The sequence below is a fragment of the Bombus pyrosoma genome, linkage group LG2, assembly GCF_014825855.1.
Source record: "Bombus pyrosoma isolate SC7728 linkage group LG2, ASM1482585v1, whole genome shotgun sequence".
In the NCBI taxonomy this organism is placed as follows: Eukaryota; Metazoa; Arthropoda; class Insecta; order Hymenoptera; family Apidae; genus Bombus; species Bombus pyrosoma.
This window is the reverse complement of record NC_057771.1, coordinates 3,055,056-3,071,658: the sequence shown is the minus strand read 5'-3', so window position 1 is coordinate 3,071,658 and position 16,603 is coordinate 3,055,056. Positions and strand designations below refer to the sequence as shown.

Genomic DNA, 16,603 nt, shown 5'->3' with positions numbered 1-16,603 from the left:
TATTCCTTATTCTCTCTATATGTATGTCTATATCATTTTACGTGAAGCAGAGATGAGAAAAATCTTTACTGCTGTCTGCTACTGAGTTCAAACGAAGAAGTGATTCCATCTGGTGGAGATGTAAAGAAAACCATAGAATATAAAACCACAGAGATAGAATCTGTTATTTGGTATGGTACAAAGGAGGAGTGGGGGAGCGGCGCGAGGAAGAAAATGGCCGACAAGGCAACGGTAAAAGGGCAGGGACGTCGAGTGAGATACGTGTTTCGGGAGAGAGAAATGCGAAATCCGTGTTAGATCTCATGAAACCAGACGGGAAGTATTAGTAAAACGATCGTGTTATTGCTTCTTTTGGTGGTGTGTTCAAATAAAATATTGTCGGACTAGTCTATTGTATTGGTGTATTAATTTATTGTTTAAAAAAGCGTTCGCGGGCCGTGTGTAAGAATAAAAGGGCTTGATAGACGTAAACATAAATTATGCGTTAGTTTATGTATATTTTTTGTCGCCCGATTATATTTATATTCTAAACATGTAAGTGATTTTGTTGAAAATATATTACTAGGAATTTTTATAATAGTATATGAGCTTGGCAAAATTTCGTACGTGACAAATTCATCGATCAGTAGAGTAGGTTTATGTTAGCCACTTGTGGCCATCTACGGATACATTTAAAAAGTATCCTGTTGTCCTTGTCCTTTTAATTTCTCTATCCTCAACGTGGGCTCTGCATTTTTTGTGAGTTCCCTGTATTTTCTCTATGAAATATGAACGGATTGTAGTGAAAAATTTTGAACAACGAATTTATCTGATGTATGTTATATGATGGAAGTAATGAAATTCAAAGGGATCGATTTGTCAACAAGTCGATGAAAGTTCGCGCATTCGACAATCTTGATCGTAATTCTTCTTCATTTTACCGTAGAATTTGGATACTTTGTTGACTGTTAGGAAATATGGAACTGGTTTCACTTCGTTTTACTTGTACTTTAATTGCCTTTAAACATGTTTTATTTCGAATAACAATATAAAATAGTAGTATGTGTGTGTGTGTCAGTTCGTCGTCATCTTGAGATTCTCATAAAAAAAAAAAAAAAAAAAGAGAAAGAATCGAATTATCTCCGCATTATACAAGTTTTTAATGCATATAAGACGAGTTCTCTTATTGCTAATAATATATCTTCAAAAAAGTACATTTCAAAAGCAGTTTGCTTTGATATTATATGTTTTGTGTTATTTTTCTATGATAAAAAATGCTAATAAATTTTCATATATTTGTTTTATTTTCAGAGATAGTTTCAAAAAAAGTTACAAGAGTTATAATATTTTACAATGGCAGTTAGGTAGTTTTAATGGTTTGCTCAGCACTTTTTTAAATATTGAGCACATTTCCATCAAATTGAAAATGTAAAGGAAACAATCATAATGAAGCCACAGAAAAAGGCAGCAGTTGCCCGGAAGGCAACAAAGATGCCAACAATTGCTAAAAAACGTCGATCATTTTTAGAAAAATCTATATCTGATATAAGAAAAGAGAAAAAGCCTAAGAAGCTTGAGAAGGGGGAGGATGCAAAAAGAAAAATAGAAAGTGATAAGAAAAAATCAGAAAAAACTGAGGAAAGAAAGAAGATAGAAGATAAGAAAAAGATTGAAGAAAAGCGAAAAGAAAAATCTGAAAGAGCAGATGATAAAAAGAAGTGCATAAAAGATCATGAAAAGAAGTGGGAGAAAACTGAGGAAAAGAAAACGGATAAAACAGACGAGAAGATCACAGATGAGTGTACTTGCGACGGTGCAGAAAAAAAGAAATTACAAAAAATGGAAGAGAAGCCAAAAGTAGATAAACAACTAATGGAAAATAAGAAGAAACCTGACAAACTAGAAGACAAAAAGAAATGTGGTAAATTTGATGATGAAAATATAGAGGAACAAGCGAAACTTTCAAATGTTACAGAAGAGAATGATTTGCATGAGGAAAAGTCAGATTACCTTTGTACCATTGCGAAGAAAAAATGTAAAGATGAGAAAAAGAAAGATTCAAAATTGACGAAGCCCGACATCAAGGAAAATATGAAAATATCTGTGATAAAAGATAAGAAATCAGATCGTAAAAAGCTCCTTGAGAAAGGTATGATAAATACTAAATCCCCTTTAGGACGAACTAAAAAAGATTCTAAGGCAAAATCCATGCAAAAGAAAGGTATTTCTAGAAAGACTGTTTTAGCTAAAAAATCACATTTATCGGTAGTTCAAAACCTGGTGGACAAAAAAATTAAACTAAGCAAGTTGGTAAAGGATGAAGAAACATCTGTAAGTGAAGAGGACGAAACAATGAAAAGAACAAAAAGGAAAAATGTTAATATTTCTAAAAACAAAATTATGCAAGAGAAAAAACCAAAATTAGGAAAACATATGAAAGCTAAGTTGCCTTCAAAAAGTAGTAAAATAAATACTGCACTAAAGAAAGATGATAAGCTAAAAACACTTGTAGAAAAAGTTATATCTAAGAAAAAATTGGATGCAAAAGAAACAGAAAAATTAACAAATGAACATAAGAAGATTATAACTAAGGATGAATTAAACGAAGAAGTAAATACAACTAATATAAAAAGCGAATTGGAAGACGATAAAGACATTGATAAAAGTAGTAAAGAAGAACAATCCCAGTCAAAATCACAAGATGCTAAAAAGATTGTTAAATGTGCTCCAAAAATAGGGAAAAAGATAATGAAAAAGAAAGTTGTGAAAGTACAAATAGAGAACACTAGCCAAACTTCTTCTTCTTCTGAGGAAACATCGTCCGAGGAATCTGGTAAACAAATAAAAGTTTGTGAAGATAGCTCAAATGATAATGCTTCTTCTAAACAAGAGCAAGTTGATAGTGAAAATGTACTTGACACAAACTTGAAAGATGAACCGATTAATGGGGACAATATAAGCGGCAATGCGTTATTATCAGAATCAGAAGATGAGAGTGATGATGAAACAAAAAAAAATAGGCAGAAGGAAATTAAGAAAAAAGAAAGGTCCGGTTCACCATCTGATGAACGTGTTAGAAGAATGAGATTGTTTGGATTTTGGAGTGGACCAAAACGATATAGAGTAGCTTCCCTGAATGCATTGGCCAAAGTACATTGTTTATATGAAAATGAAACTGGAGGGGTTTATCTTGGTGGTTTCTGCAAACCAAAGCCTGAAAAGGAGAAACAAAAGAAAAATAAAGAGGAGAAAGAAGAGCAAATTCGTAAAGAAAAAGAAAAGAAGGTAGAAACTAAAGCAGAAGAAAGTATCCCAAAAAGGAAACTTAGGAATGTACCAGGATTACGTGGGAAGCATTGGGATATGTTAGAAAGTTCGTCATCTTCATCTTCTTCTGATGACGAGTGTGAACGTGATAAAAATATGGAACATAACAAGAAAAAAATAATCAAACGAAGAAAGAAAAATGAAGAAGTAATGGATCTAAAGGATATGGTTGTTTGTAAAAGAATGGCAAGCCTCAATGCTACAGCTATTCTAGCTGCTTCCTACTCAGATGAAAAAAATCGTTGCGGTAGCAGTTCTGATTCTTCCAGTGAATCAGAAGTGGAAATTATTAAAAAGCGTAAACAAAATGATTCTGACATTGAGAAACGAAAGTCAAGGCAAAATCCAGAACAAGACGAAGTTCTAAAACCATCTAATAAACTTGTTATTGTGAATCAAGATACAGATGTTACTATTACTGGTACGTGATTATATTTCATTAAGTTCACTTTTCACGTTTGTTTGCTATTTACATTAGAGCAAAATTTTTATTTTAAGGTGTTTATGTTAATCAAACTCGATCTACGCATCATGAAGGTTATTGCAGTATTGCTGGCATGCAATACAGAATAAGTTCAACAAGCCATACTCAAACTGCAGCTACTGCAGTTGCTACTGAGCTCCATGATCAGGTTGGTATTGTTATGTGTTTTAAGGATTTCTTTATCTTTAAATATAATTTAAAAAAGGTATGTATTAATTTAAAAATTGTTAAATGCATTTATATCTTTTGCACCAGCAAAAATTGGAGCAACCTTGTAAATCATATACACCATTGGGGGCGCTATCTTCTATGCAACCACCAGGGAGTCAGAGTAGTCATCCAAATATGTCACCTAGAAGACATTCTGCATTTTCAGCACCACATCAACATGGTAAACTATCTGTCTCATTTATTATAATTATTTATTAAATAAGTGTGAAATATATTGAAAATCAAGTTGATGTTTGAAAGAACAAAAATACATAGAAGTATAATATATACGAAATATAACATTAGGATATTATCAGCCGGCTGGACCACTGATACAGCACCCACCAACTTTACCACCTATTAAGGGACCTCCGCCAGAACCAACACCTACACCTCCACAGAATTCTGAAGGCTCAGATGATTTAGTTGCAACTTCTACAACTTCTGGAGGAACAAGCAGTACAGGTATATTTATATACTAAGAACTATTTTAAATTACAATCTTAAATTTGATAAATTTCAATTACTTTAATGCTCTGAACTATTTTCTTCATCCATATATTTATTAGGAAGAGTATAGTGTGGTATAAAATCAATCGGATGTACATATATTCCGAATATCTAGATTTACAAATTAACAAAAATTCCTTTTGTTGTATCACTAACTTTAATTTCTAACATTTTATTTAAAAAACTTTCTTAGTCCAAAACTCTTAATTTATTCAATATCTATTAAACAGATATATCTAAACAATGCATACAATAAAACATTCACCTTATGAACTTTCTGTAAGGTATTTTTAAAGATTTTGAATTGCTTATCAGTTAACTTATCTCTATTTCTTTTTTTTTTAGGAGGTGGATTTTATAGGGCATATTGCCCTCAATACTACGGTACACCACCGCAGTATGCAGATTTGTGTTATCCACCAACATATTCTCATCCACATGCTCATCCACCGCCTTATTATAAATATGCACCCACTTATAGAAGGTAAAATATGCTAATCGTGTTATTTTTCGTTACTTTAGCAAAATTATGATTATATTCAATTTTGATTTTTAATGTACTGTAAAAAAAGGTACCTTTTCAGGCAGTATTATGGATATCAGGAATCTGGTGGTGGCGGCGGTCCTGGTAGCGGCGGTACTGCAGGAGGTCCAGCAGTTGTTGATTATCAGCCACCTCCACCGCCACCTGGTGAATACCCCCTGCCACCATATTATGGAGGATATCCTCCACCTCCACCACCGCCTCCTCCACCACCCAATCCGGCATACTTGCATTCTCAGGGAAGACCTTTTGTAGATCGTGAGTATCTTAAATAGTTACCAAACATATTTTCGTTATTGTTTGTATAAAATAGTCTAAGTATAGGACGACTTTTCCTTCCTAGAAAATCATTATAAATTATGCTGTTAAGACTCATGGTTGTTCTAGTATTAAATTGTTAGTTATTATTAAATACTATGAATTTGAAAATGGTAATCTTATTGAGAAAAAAGAAATAGGATAGGATAAAGTATGTTGTAGCTGTTTTATTAATTACATTATACGAAATAAAATTGGTAAAATAAAAATGATATTAGAAAATAATTCGTTTTAGATGCAGCCTTCCAGGGTTGCCCATGCCCGATGCAGTCTTGTCCAAAAAACGTGGATACTGGGCCCCTTATTGGTAATGGTAAGGGAGCGCCAGTGGTATCGGGGCCCGGTCTGTCATTGCCGCCCAGTGCTTTGGTAGGTCCGCCCTCGCCGGCGAGGGGGCTAGCCGGGCTAGCGCCGCCTCACGGTGCCAATGCCTGGGATACGGATCGCGTCCAACTTAACACTCATCGCAACCTGAATCAGAACCAACCGTCGGTCCCTCCGTCTCACAATCTAGTCGGTGGACATAATCGCCCGCAAAATTCGGATTGTAAGAATAAGGTTTGTGTTACGTTTAGAGTACTTTATAACCTGAACCATGCTATCTTATCAATTTTATCGTATGTTATATTATTCTTATAATTCGTTAATCGCTCATTTACTGTTGTTTAAATTAGTACATTTCTTGTATTATTAACTCTTCAACGACGAAGCAGTTTTATTAACAAACGTACTCCGCGGATGGAGGATTTTCAAAAGCGAATAAAAGTTTCAATGCCTACATCATGAGAAGTGAAGAAATCATGTAGAAAGTATGCTTTTGTACTTTAAATTCGTATAAAAATATCTGATGATTTTTCAAGCATTATTTACAAAAGTGATTTTAAATGCGATTATGGCACAATGCGTGTTATCGCACTTCAGACGATAATATCTGAACAAATTAAACACGTGTTATATACGTCGCTTGTGTCACCGATAGATTTATGAAAGTAATAAACATTTCAGAATTGTTTGTTATAGTCGATTTTTGACTTGAAGTTTATAATGTTCTAATATTACAGATTACTGTAGATTTGTAAACGAATTATTAAACTTTCATGATATACTCATGCTATGGATCAATATTTAATGAATATAAAATTATAATAACTATATTAACTAATGTAATAGTTTTACAAGCTTATAAGAGATGTATTGACACATTTTGTATTTATAACTCGTAATTACAATTGTTTTAGGATGAGAAAGATTGTTCAGAGGATAAGTTACAAAAGTGCGGATGTAAGAAACATGCATGTACATCAACCTGTGAAGTCAAATTGGAAACTCTTTCACCATCTGAAAAGCTAGCAGTAACAATATGTTCAAGTAACAAATTTCATAATTTTAAGTTGGAAAATAATAATGTGAAATGTGAATCCTGTAGTGTGGAAATGGGCGACAATGTGTCCTGCGTTGCAAATTGTAACGTTAAATGTGAATCAGATTACAAGTGCGATATTATGAAATGCGAACAATGTATGAAGGAAGGTCAAATGGCCATTCTCGAAATTGATAAAGATTCTGGAATATTACTTGATGATAAATTGGATGCAGATCCAGATGTTAAGGAGGAATTGAGTGATGTTGTTACGATCGATAGCGAAAACTGGAAAAAACCGGATTATGAGCCAACTGTACAAGAAACTATCGAGGAAACTATAGATAAAGAAAGTATAGAAAAACCAGAAGTAGAAGGAGAACATCCAAAATGTCAAAAAGTATCGAAAAGAAAATTATCTTTGGATAGTTTATCCGATAGTAGGAAAAAAAGGAAAGTAAGCAAAAGGACTCTTTCTGTTGGTTCTTCGCAAGATTTGAATAATAGTGATTTTTCAACCAAAATTTCTATACCAATTTTACCACTTATAAAAAAGGTTGACAACAACAGCGATGAAAGTGTTTCAAAGAAAAAACAACCTAAAAAAGATAATCAAAATCACAAACGTAAAGTAGAGTATCCAAATTGTCCTGAAAATGTAACAAAGAAGTCAAAAACTTCTAAACAAAGTACAAGTAACAATATTCCAAATTATTTGAAGCATGCTGCCAGTGATAATTCTATTATGGAAACTATTAATAATGTTATTCAACAAAGTTTACAGATGACACAGAAAAGAGATCGTAAGAGTAAAAATGTTGAAAAATCAGAGAAAAAGAAAGAGGTAAACTTATTGTCAGCAGTGAAGAAGGTTGTTAAAAAAGTTGATTTGGTAAAAGAATTGACATCAGAAAAATTGCCAAAGGTAATTACCAAGAGTAACCAATACAAAAGTAGAACGGAAACACGAACAAAATCAAGAACACACGAGAAGAATAAATATAAAGGAAAAGGAAAATCCAGAGTATACGAAGCGAAAACAAAGGATAATGGTAAAAAGCCTGACAGTACAACAAAATCTAAAACATATGACATTCAGGAGTCTTGTAAGAAACCAGCATTGATAAAAAAGAAGCGAAAAAATACGAAGAAACTGTCTGTGAAAAAATCTAGCTCCAAAATCGAAGATTGCTTAGTAGGAAGTGAAAGCCTACTATTAACCAGAAAAACGTTTTTAAAACCCAAATGGAGTAATGGTTGGAGTTGGGAAGGTGATCCGTTTGAAGCCAAAGTTTATTTAACGGTAAACATACAACTAACAGATTTATTCATGATATAGAAATATGTTGAACAGCTCTATTTATTTTATTACCTGCCTTAGAACGAAGAATCGGCTATACGTCGATGTTATGCGAGCATGAAACATGAAAGTGGTGATGTTCTAAGACCTCGTGATTGCGTTTTACTAAAAAGTGGCCCACGAAAAGCGGATTTACCATTCGTAGCAAAAATTGCCGCACTATGGGAAAATCCAGACGATGGTTTGTTTCTTAATGGTAGTTCTTAGAGATAATAAAGTAAATTTAAACTAAATAAAACAAATAAGTTTTTTTTGTAGGTGAAATGATGTTTTCTTTGTTATGGTACTACAGACCTGAACATACCGAGCAAGGTAGAACACAATATGATACCGAAGACGAAGTTTTCGCTTCACGGCATCGAGATGCAAATAGTGTTGCTTGTATAGAAGATAAATGTTATATTTTGACATTCAATGAATATTGTCGGTGAGTTGATAATATTTTCAATGTATTAATTGTTATGTACACTTAATATACAAGCAACATAAGTCGTTGAATTTGCCATCACAAAGTTTTTTTTACAGTGTGATGAGAGAATGTTATGTTATTTCATTTTAAAGGCTCAAAGATATTTTAAGTTCACAAAAGAGAAGAAAAAAAAGAAACTAATTAACTCTAACAATTGTTTATTATCATTATGCGGCACCTAACGCAGATAAATTCTAGTTAATTCATTGTTGCAAACACTGTCTTATATTTCAACAAAAATACAAAGGTCTAAAGTTTAATATCTCATGATAATTATTGTTCAAATGGAATTGTACAATAATGACAATATAAAACTATAAAAATGTAATCTACTTTTTAATGAATATAACTTGCAACGCAATTTATTTAGTGCAGCAGTTACATAAACATTTTACATAAAAAGGAGTATCAGATTTAAGAAGATAAAACATCTTAAAAAGATAAACATCAATCACAATTTTAATATTATTTATAGGTATCGTAAAAATTTACGAAGAATCGAAGAAGGATTAGAAAGCCCCGGTTTAATAGTTCCGCCGGGTGATCAACTATATCCAAGAGAAAATCGGCAGCCTCCGATACCAGTACCCTCGGATATGGTTCTCTTTTGTCGACGCGTTTACGATTATCGCGGTAAAAAACTTGTTAAGAATCCTGGATGACTCGATTTTTTATAAACTGTTTCGTGCTGGAACCAATGGAATGCACAAAATTTGCTGCATAAATTGAAACTGAACGTAGGTCTCCCTTCAAGCGTAATAGGCATATTGATGAAATTATTTTGATTTTAAAGATCAATGAATTTTCATCGATGTTTTCGATAATTGTTTTTGAAGTTTTATGTACATAGAAAAATGTTTATACAGGTATAAATGCATTTTTTTTTCTTTTAATAATTAACGGTTACGGATCACGAATAGAATTTTCTACTTGTATGTTACCTATTTTATACAATGGTTATTTGGAAGGTAAATTTCATTGCTTAAAAAAGTCTTATATTTTTAAGGGAAATGAGAAGAAATAGATTCTTGACATATAATGACGCAAAATAGTCGAATTCTTAAAGTCATCAATATAAAAAAGATATATAATTAATACTACTACCTTAAACTGGGTAATTATTATATATACTTATAAGATAGATATCGTTGCTTTACTTATTTTCTTACTTGCGATACGATAAAAGTCTTCAATCTTTTATTAATTCTGGCATTAAACATTCTGAAACTCATATCTAAATCTATGACGAAGATAGCATAAAAGTGTATAGAATTCGTTATACCGTACCGCGAGTATCCAAATGAATAATCAAGCTATTGCAATATTCGATATTGCTTGACAATGAAAATACCATTTGACGCGAATCGGCGAATGTTTACGTGTCAAAGCAATCGGTGCGATCATTGTTTCATCAATACGGGTTGTTTTACCGCAAATGGAACACGTTTTTAGGGAGAAGATAGAATTTGACAATTTTATATAGAGAATCCTATTTTTTGTGAAATAGTATTTACGATATTTAAATGAGTATTTTTCACATTGGGGATACAAATACGTATATGCTATGTATCATTATGGCGCCCTTCTTGGAGGGGACCTTCGAACAGTTTCAAGGTAGAAATCAAACGCCTGGGGTATTTGACCATCTAGTGAAAATAGTAATGTATGCACTATGCACTGTGTTCTATGGGTGAGATGAAAGTGGACACCAAGCAGGAAAAAGAACACACTTCCATTGTCTTACGATGGTTCACGAGATCCATGCATATGCATTATTTTAATACACAGAAATAATGTAAGTTTCATTTTTAATAACGGTCATTTATAACGAAGTGTTGAGAAATGGAATTGATCTGATTAAAATTTAACTGAAACACTAAGTTTCGCGTACTCGAGCAGTTACAAAACTTTCTTGGAAATTATAAAGTTCTAATTTAAATTTATCAAACTGCCATATCACAGTAAATATTTCATAATTCTTTCCGTTGTAAATTTATAAATATCTATTTATTGCTTTTTACGCTTTTAAATGAAATAAAATCTTACCGAGTACGTAGAACTATTATTTAAAAAAGATAGGCGATTCGAGTGATCTAGAATGATAATTCACATTCGATCACTGCGTGGAATAAAACGATATTTTGTAAACTTCTCTTTTGTTTTAATGAAATTATATTTTTCTTATTGCAACTTTTTAATCGAAAAATATTGTCCTTTTTAACGGTATTTGTACTCTAACCCGTCACGTACTTGTACATTTCCTATGACAAGCATTAACGTTTATTTAATTTCTTTAGAATCACAATCTCCATTCTGTTGGGGATAGTGTGGTCGTACCTATAATAATCTCCTGTATCCTTATTATTTCGAGTCATATGTTATTCGTTAGCGTCATATATAGTCATTGTATCGCATCGTAGTATGCCAAAAATGTATTTGTGAATTACAAGGAACCTTACGTTAGCCAATAATATAATTATATTACACAAGAGTTTATAATAATGAGTAGTAGAAACCTTAGGAACGCAATTATTTTTACTGAAATTCCAAATAAGAATATCGTCGAATATCATATATTTTTGATTATTTGTTGAGTGGCGGGTGTTTTGTTAGAAATTATATTATTTAAAATTAATATATTGATGATACGATTATTATTTAATACCTAATATATTGGATATAGATACTAAGTTATTTCCGATAGAACGAAATATTATTATATGTAGTATAATAGATAGGGGAAGGGCAGAGCGCCCGTGATTGTTCCTGTCTGTGTATGCGTGTGTGCGATGCGGAAATAATAATGGCAAAACGTTGAAAAAAAAAAAGAAAAGAAAGAAACAAAAAGAAAAAAATAATTAAGAAATGCAATATGATAAGGAACATGTTTAAAGATAAAGATTTATATAATATATCAAATCATTTTTTCATTTTTCGAAATCCTTTTATGGCAATTTAATATATTTTATATTTATTATTTTATCTATACCGATCAATTAGATATGATCAATAAATATATTGGTAAGAAAGCATGTTAGCATTATCTACGTGTGTACATACGTAGATGAAGAATTATGTGAGAGTATCATCGTGCGCCGTATGATGGAAGAGAGGAAACACGAGAGAGGAATACGAACACGCTTTACCTTTGTATCCCGTTTTAATCGGTGACGATCGAGCCTAAATAAAATGATAGCGGTATGAACGAAATGCGGCGCATGTAGATGCATCATATACCGTTCTTGCGATCTTTTACAAATAGTTTTATATTCGTTTTTATCGCATAAGTGAGATCGCATCACGTATGCGACTATGATGCGCCGATGCATTTTGTCAGGATAATCGAAATTGTCCAAAGGTCGAGCCACAACATGTAGACATTGTGTAACTCGCATATTTGTGTAGATCTAACAATAAGCGTGATTTCACTGCTACGCGTCTCTGACAGAAAGAAAGGCGAACCAGCAGCTTTTCTTCACTGCGCAAACGAAACAAATATATAGATATACTTCAACGATGGTTAATGTGGGAACATTGCAGAAAAAAACATGAAACAAAAACGTTGCATATCGTCTGTTCATTTAACGTAGCCGACAAATTTTCATCGAGTATATGGAAAAATTTAATCGTTTAAGTCTGTAGAGGCATATGATTCGTGTGTGCGAAGCTCTTCAACTTGAACACCCGGCATTCGCTTTAATCTTTAATAAAAATATGTAGAATTTACCGTTGGCGAACGATTAATCAGTGGACTCTCCGTTAATTACGGTGGAGTTTGTTGATTCCTTCATTCGATTTGTCTTCGTTAATCTCAGCTTTTTGCCAATTGATGTATCCCGTAAACGTGTATGCCTTTTATATTTTCAGTATGATGAAAATCGCGTACTTCTTTTTTTTCTTTTTTCCCCGTTCAGTCAATACACATAATACGCACGTATCTGACAAGCTAAACGCTTGGCGATATCTCTTCGCTCGTTTTTAACATATTTTTATGTAAGATACCATGTAATGACAAGTTTAATATCGATCGATGTCGATATTGATTCTCCATTTACGGTTCATTGCAGTATTATGTATACATAATATTTTTCTATGTATCGATCAGTTTGAACATATAATTGTGGCATACGCGACGAGAATAACAACTTTTATTACCACCACTTTTGTGCATTTTAATGATAATTTTATTGATGATACTGAAATTGAATATCGTTTAATGGCGTTTAAAACAGTCCGGGCAACAATTTCAAATAAATTTTAACGTATAAAAGAGGATATATTTAAGAAATTGTTGTTCTGATTATTTCCTATTAAATTTGAATTATATTCGACATTATAGAAAAATGCTGGTAATCGATTGGTTAAAGTACAATTGACATTCATGTGTATACAGGGTGTTTCATGGATTGCAAATTAATCTCTAATGGGGAATTTTAGTACACTGTGCTTTTTGTACTTTGCAAACATATCTTCTTTTATTTTAAACGTATTCTAATCTAATTTAACGAAATCGCCCTCCAATTTGGTACAATAATTTAATATTTATACAGCTATTAAAAGTTTGTCATAAATAGATATCTTGTAGCGTTCTTCTTTTCCATGTTTCGTACGTGTCTTGAATATATGGATATTTTAAAGCATAAATTATTTAGGAAAATAAAAGAAAAATGTGTCGCTGTAAATTGTATTATCGTATTATAATTTTATTTTATTCAATTCGTTATATTTATATTTATGCTTATGTTTAATTTGTTAATACCATTGTCATTGTTGGCATAGAAAATTGTAGAAACTCATAGAGACACGCTGACAGCGTGTACGCAACCGTGAAAAATGATAATATTTAAAGATAAAGATACTTGATATTGTTACTATAAGAATAACATATTGTACTATACGTTTACTCGAGGATCAAAACGGTTCGGAATTAACTTTTATATACATATGTACCCATGTGCTGTAAATTTATAGCGATAATGCAATTTATAAGTTATGAAACACTCTGTATGGTTTGACGTTTCTGTTCTTTGTTGTCCATAAAAGTTATCGGCTGGGGCCAGAGGTAAAAAGAGAAACATTGTACGAAGCGATCATCGATACTATTTTTATTACTGTCACCGAAAACATTGTCGTAGCAACAATTTAAAATCGTAAATACAGATTTACTAGTAAATATTGAACAGACAAATAATGGCGGGCGTTTCTCTGTTTTATTTGTTCAGTAAGCAAGAGAAAAGGAACGCATAGATACGTGATTGGACTTTCCAGACATTTCTTAATAATTATAACGCGTGGCTTGTTAAATACGATAAAGAGAGTTAAATATGTATAGAGAAAGGAAAAGCAGGAAAAGCAGGAAAAGTGTGGTACATGCCTATTACGAGTTTTAATATATTTAATCACATTAGAAATGTTTCTACAGTTAATTTCTGTAAATTGCAGCGCAAGGTAAGTAATACATACCTATATATACATTTACCACCTACACGTACCTACGTAAAATATAATGCGTGGACTATGCGGTAAACGAGGCAGTTTTAAATCGCAATTGATATAGTTTTGTATAAGTGATATTACACAAAGTTATTCGATACAAGATGTATTGAACAGAACAGAACTATTGGAATGTCGATGTTTTTACAGCAATGTAGACGATACAAAAAAATATGTAAAATTAAATTGAATCTTTGAGCTTTTTCAATTAAAAACGTTCGTAATATTTTATTGTATGTATTAATTGATATGCACTTTTACGTGATGTACAGTTTCATTTATTTTTTGTTATCATCTCTATCATGTAGTTTTCATCATATTTAGGCATATAGGCATGCATAAATTTTGAAAACCCAGAATTCAAGTAACATCGTTTACTCAAGTTTTTATTTTTTTTTTTTTTTTCTTTTTTACAAGTTTGATCTATCGTTAAAAGTTAAGCAGTTCGTGGAAGAACAGGGAAAGGAAGAGGACGCGTTGGTATTAAATTTAAGTTAAGCACCGGAAGTTCGCTGAAAGAGCTCCGGAAAGAGGGAAAAAAAGGCTAAACGAAAGATATTCCGAGAGGTATAGGATTGGTCATTTGTCGATCGGTCTAAAGTCTAAAGTTTTAATCCGGACCAAGATGCCTAAGCCGAAAAGCCTAAAACCGAGAATGTCATCACGCCCGCTCGTGCTCGCCTAGCCATTCCTTCAGATTACATTAATTCGATTAACGAATGCCGTTTATCGTCCACGCCCCACGTCACGATCCTACGAGAACATTCTTTTTTTCCCGATTGCCATCTTAACGATCAACCTGGAGCCTGGCCAAGCGATATAATTCTCCGACTGAGAAAGTTTGAAATTTCAATATCTTTTTTTATATTTCCTTACATACATAAATTTCATTTTTCATCCATCTTTGTCTCCGGCAATTCTTTGTTCTTGTATCGGCAATATCTTTATAACATTTATGCAAATGTTACAATATTTAAAACAATAATTAGGTACACGTTATCTATTATTGGTAGAAATTAGGTATTTGTCTATATACGTATAGCTACATAAGTGATGATTTTTTAATTATTTGTATAAAAGTATTTATACATGAGAGATATCTGTTATTTTATCGTATGGAAGATGATTATTAAAGAAGAAAAATGTTTTTCTGTGTCTAATAATTAGGAGGGGAACAATAATAGTTTTCAATATAGGCTTAGCGAACAATTTCATAAAAAAGAAACAAGAAAAAGAATGGAAATTAACAATCTTACAACGTAATAAATTTTATTTCAATTGCAGCTATGTAATGTTGGAAAGGATGTTTCATAGTAACTTTCAGGCTAGACTCTACACTTTATAATGTAATAATACAGGTGTATATAACTATATATTTAACTTGAATAAATGTCTTATTTTTTTATCGCAGGAGACGCGTAGCGGAGTTTTTACGTAAATAATACGTATACGTGTAATAGGTATGTATTAGTTTGTACGAAAATTGTCTTTCTTTTACAGACCCGACTTTTACAACGATGCATCTTTATACAAACGTGAAACCTAATCTGTCGAACATTGTGATCTTTATTTTGTTAGAACGAAATGGATCATACGTAATTCGATAAAATAATATAAAACGGAAAATGTTCCATCCAATCCACTATTTCTTTATAAAACGGAAGAATCTTTTCGGACGACCTAATACATCGAACTATTTCAAAATGAAATCGGTTTCTTAAAATGAACGCAGGTTGTTATAGTGTAGAATCTATAGGGAAGTAGACTGCCATTGAATGAATTGAATTGTCGAGTCGAGGGATAATATGTTGGAATATCGCGATAATGCTTCTGACACTTTTTGCAAAGAGTTTTACTCGTCGAGAAGTAGCTCTTTTCTACGTTTGGCAAAGATTTACGGGTAAATGTCATATGTTCAATATCTCGACCAGATACATCTAAAACTCTAAACGATATTTGAAATGACGTTCATGACGAAAACATGTATATTTTATACTTAATATCTCGACAGAGTATCGCAGGCGCTATCGTCTAATTTTTACGTTTTAAAATTTTGGAGAAAGCAAACAAGGATAACAAACAAACAAATAATACAAAGAGTAATTGTAAATCTTATATACATATGTATACCTATGTGTACATGGTTATAGATGGTAGGTATATGTATAATAAAGTTTGTAGAAATTGCAAGAAAAATTAAAAGCACTTGGAAAGTAAAATATTCCATTTTGAAATAATAAAAATTCCAAAAAATAAGTTGGTAAAACGTGTATTATGTTGTTGTTGTTCGTATTCATATAGTTCAGTGCTATCAAATGAATTCTCTTACAAAATTTATATGGAAATCCTAGTAACAAAATATCGCACAAGTTACTTATATTCAATCGCGTTAGTAAATAACATATAGATATACACAATCGCATGGCAATTAACTTATTTTAAGGAGAATAATAGCAACCGCAGTATAGGGTAACTGATTTAACGATATAAATTGTATTCGAGAAGAATGAGGGGAAGAAGCGTAGGAAAATGAAAATATTTTAATCAAT

General features: G+C 32.1%; 1 protein-coding gene across 4 annotated transcripts; it reads left to right on the top strand.

Annotated features, from left to right (window-relative positions):
* The first annotated feature begins 188 nt into the window (after positions 1-188).
* Positions 189-14,283, top strand: LOC122577822. Of its 4 annotated transcripts, none has more exons than XM_043749462.1 (12): positions 189-534; positions 1,291-3,727; positions 3,805-3,938; positions 4,046-4,181; positions 4,307-4,465; positions 4,856-4,994; positions 5,095-5,312; positions 5,608-5,930; positions 6,611-8,035; positions 8,114-8,273; positions 8,351-8,519; positions 9,037-14,283. In XM_043749462.1, the coding sequence occupies exons 2-12, from the start codon at positions 1,426-1,428 to the stop codon at positions 9,221-9,223; spliced, it is 5,352 nt and encodes a 1,783-aa protein (XP_043605397.1). In that variant the 5' UTR covers positions 189-534; positions 1,291-1,425; the 3' UTR covers positions 9,224-14,283. The 4 variants fall into 4 exon arrangements, with proteins under 4 accessions (XP_043605397.1, XP_043605394.1, XP_043605395.1 ...); XM_043749459.1 differs by having other exon boundaries at positions 5,083-5,312; XM_043749460.1 differs by having other exon boundaries at positions 189-738; positions 5,083-5,312.
* Positions 14,284-16,603: the final 2,320 nt, after the last annotated feature.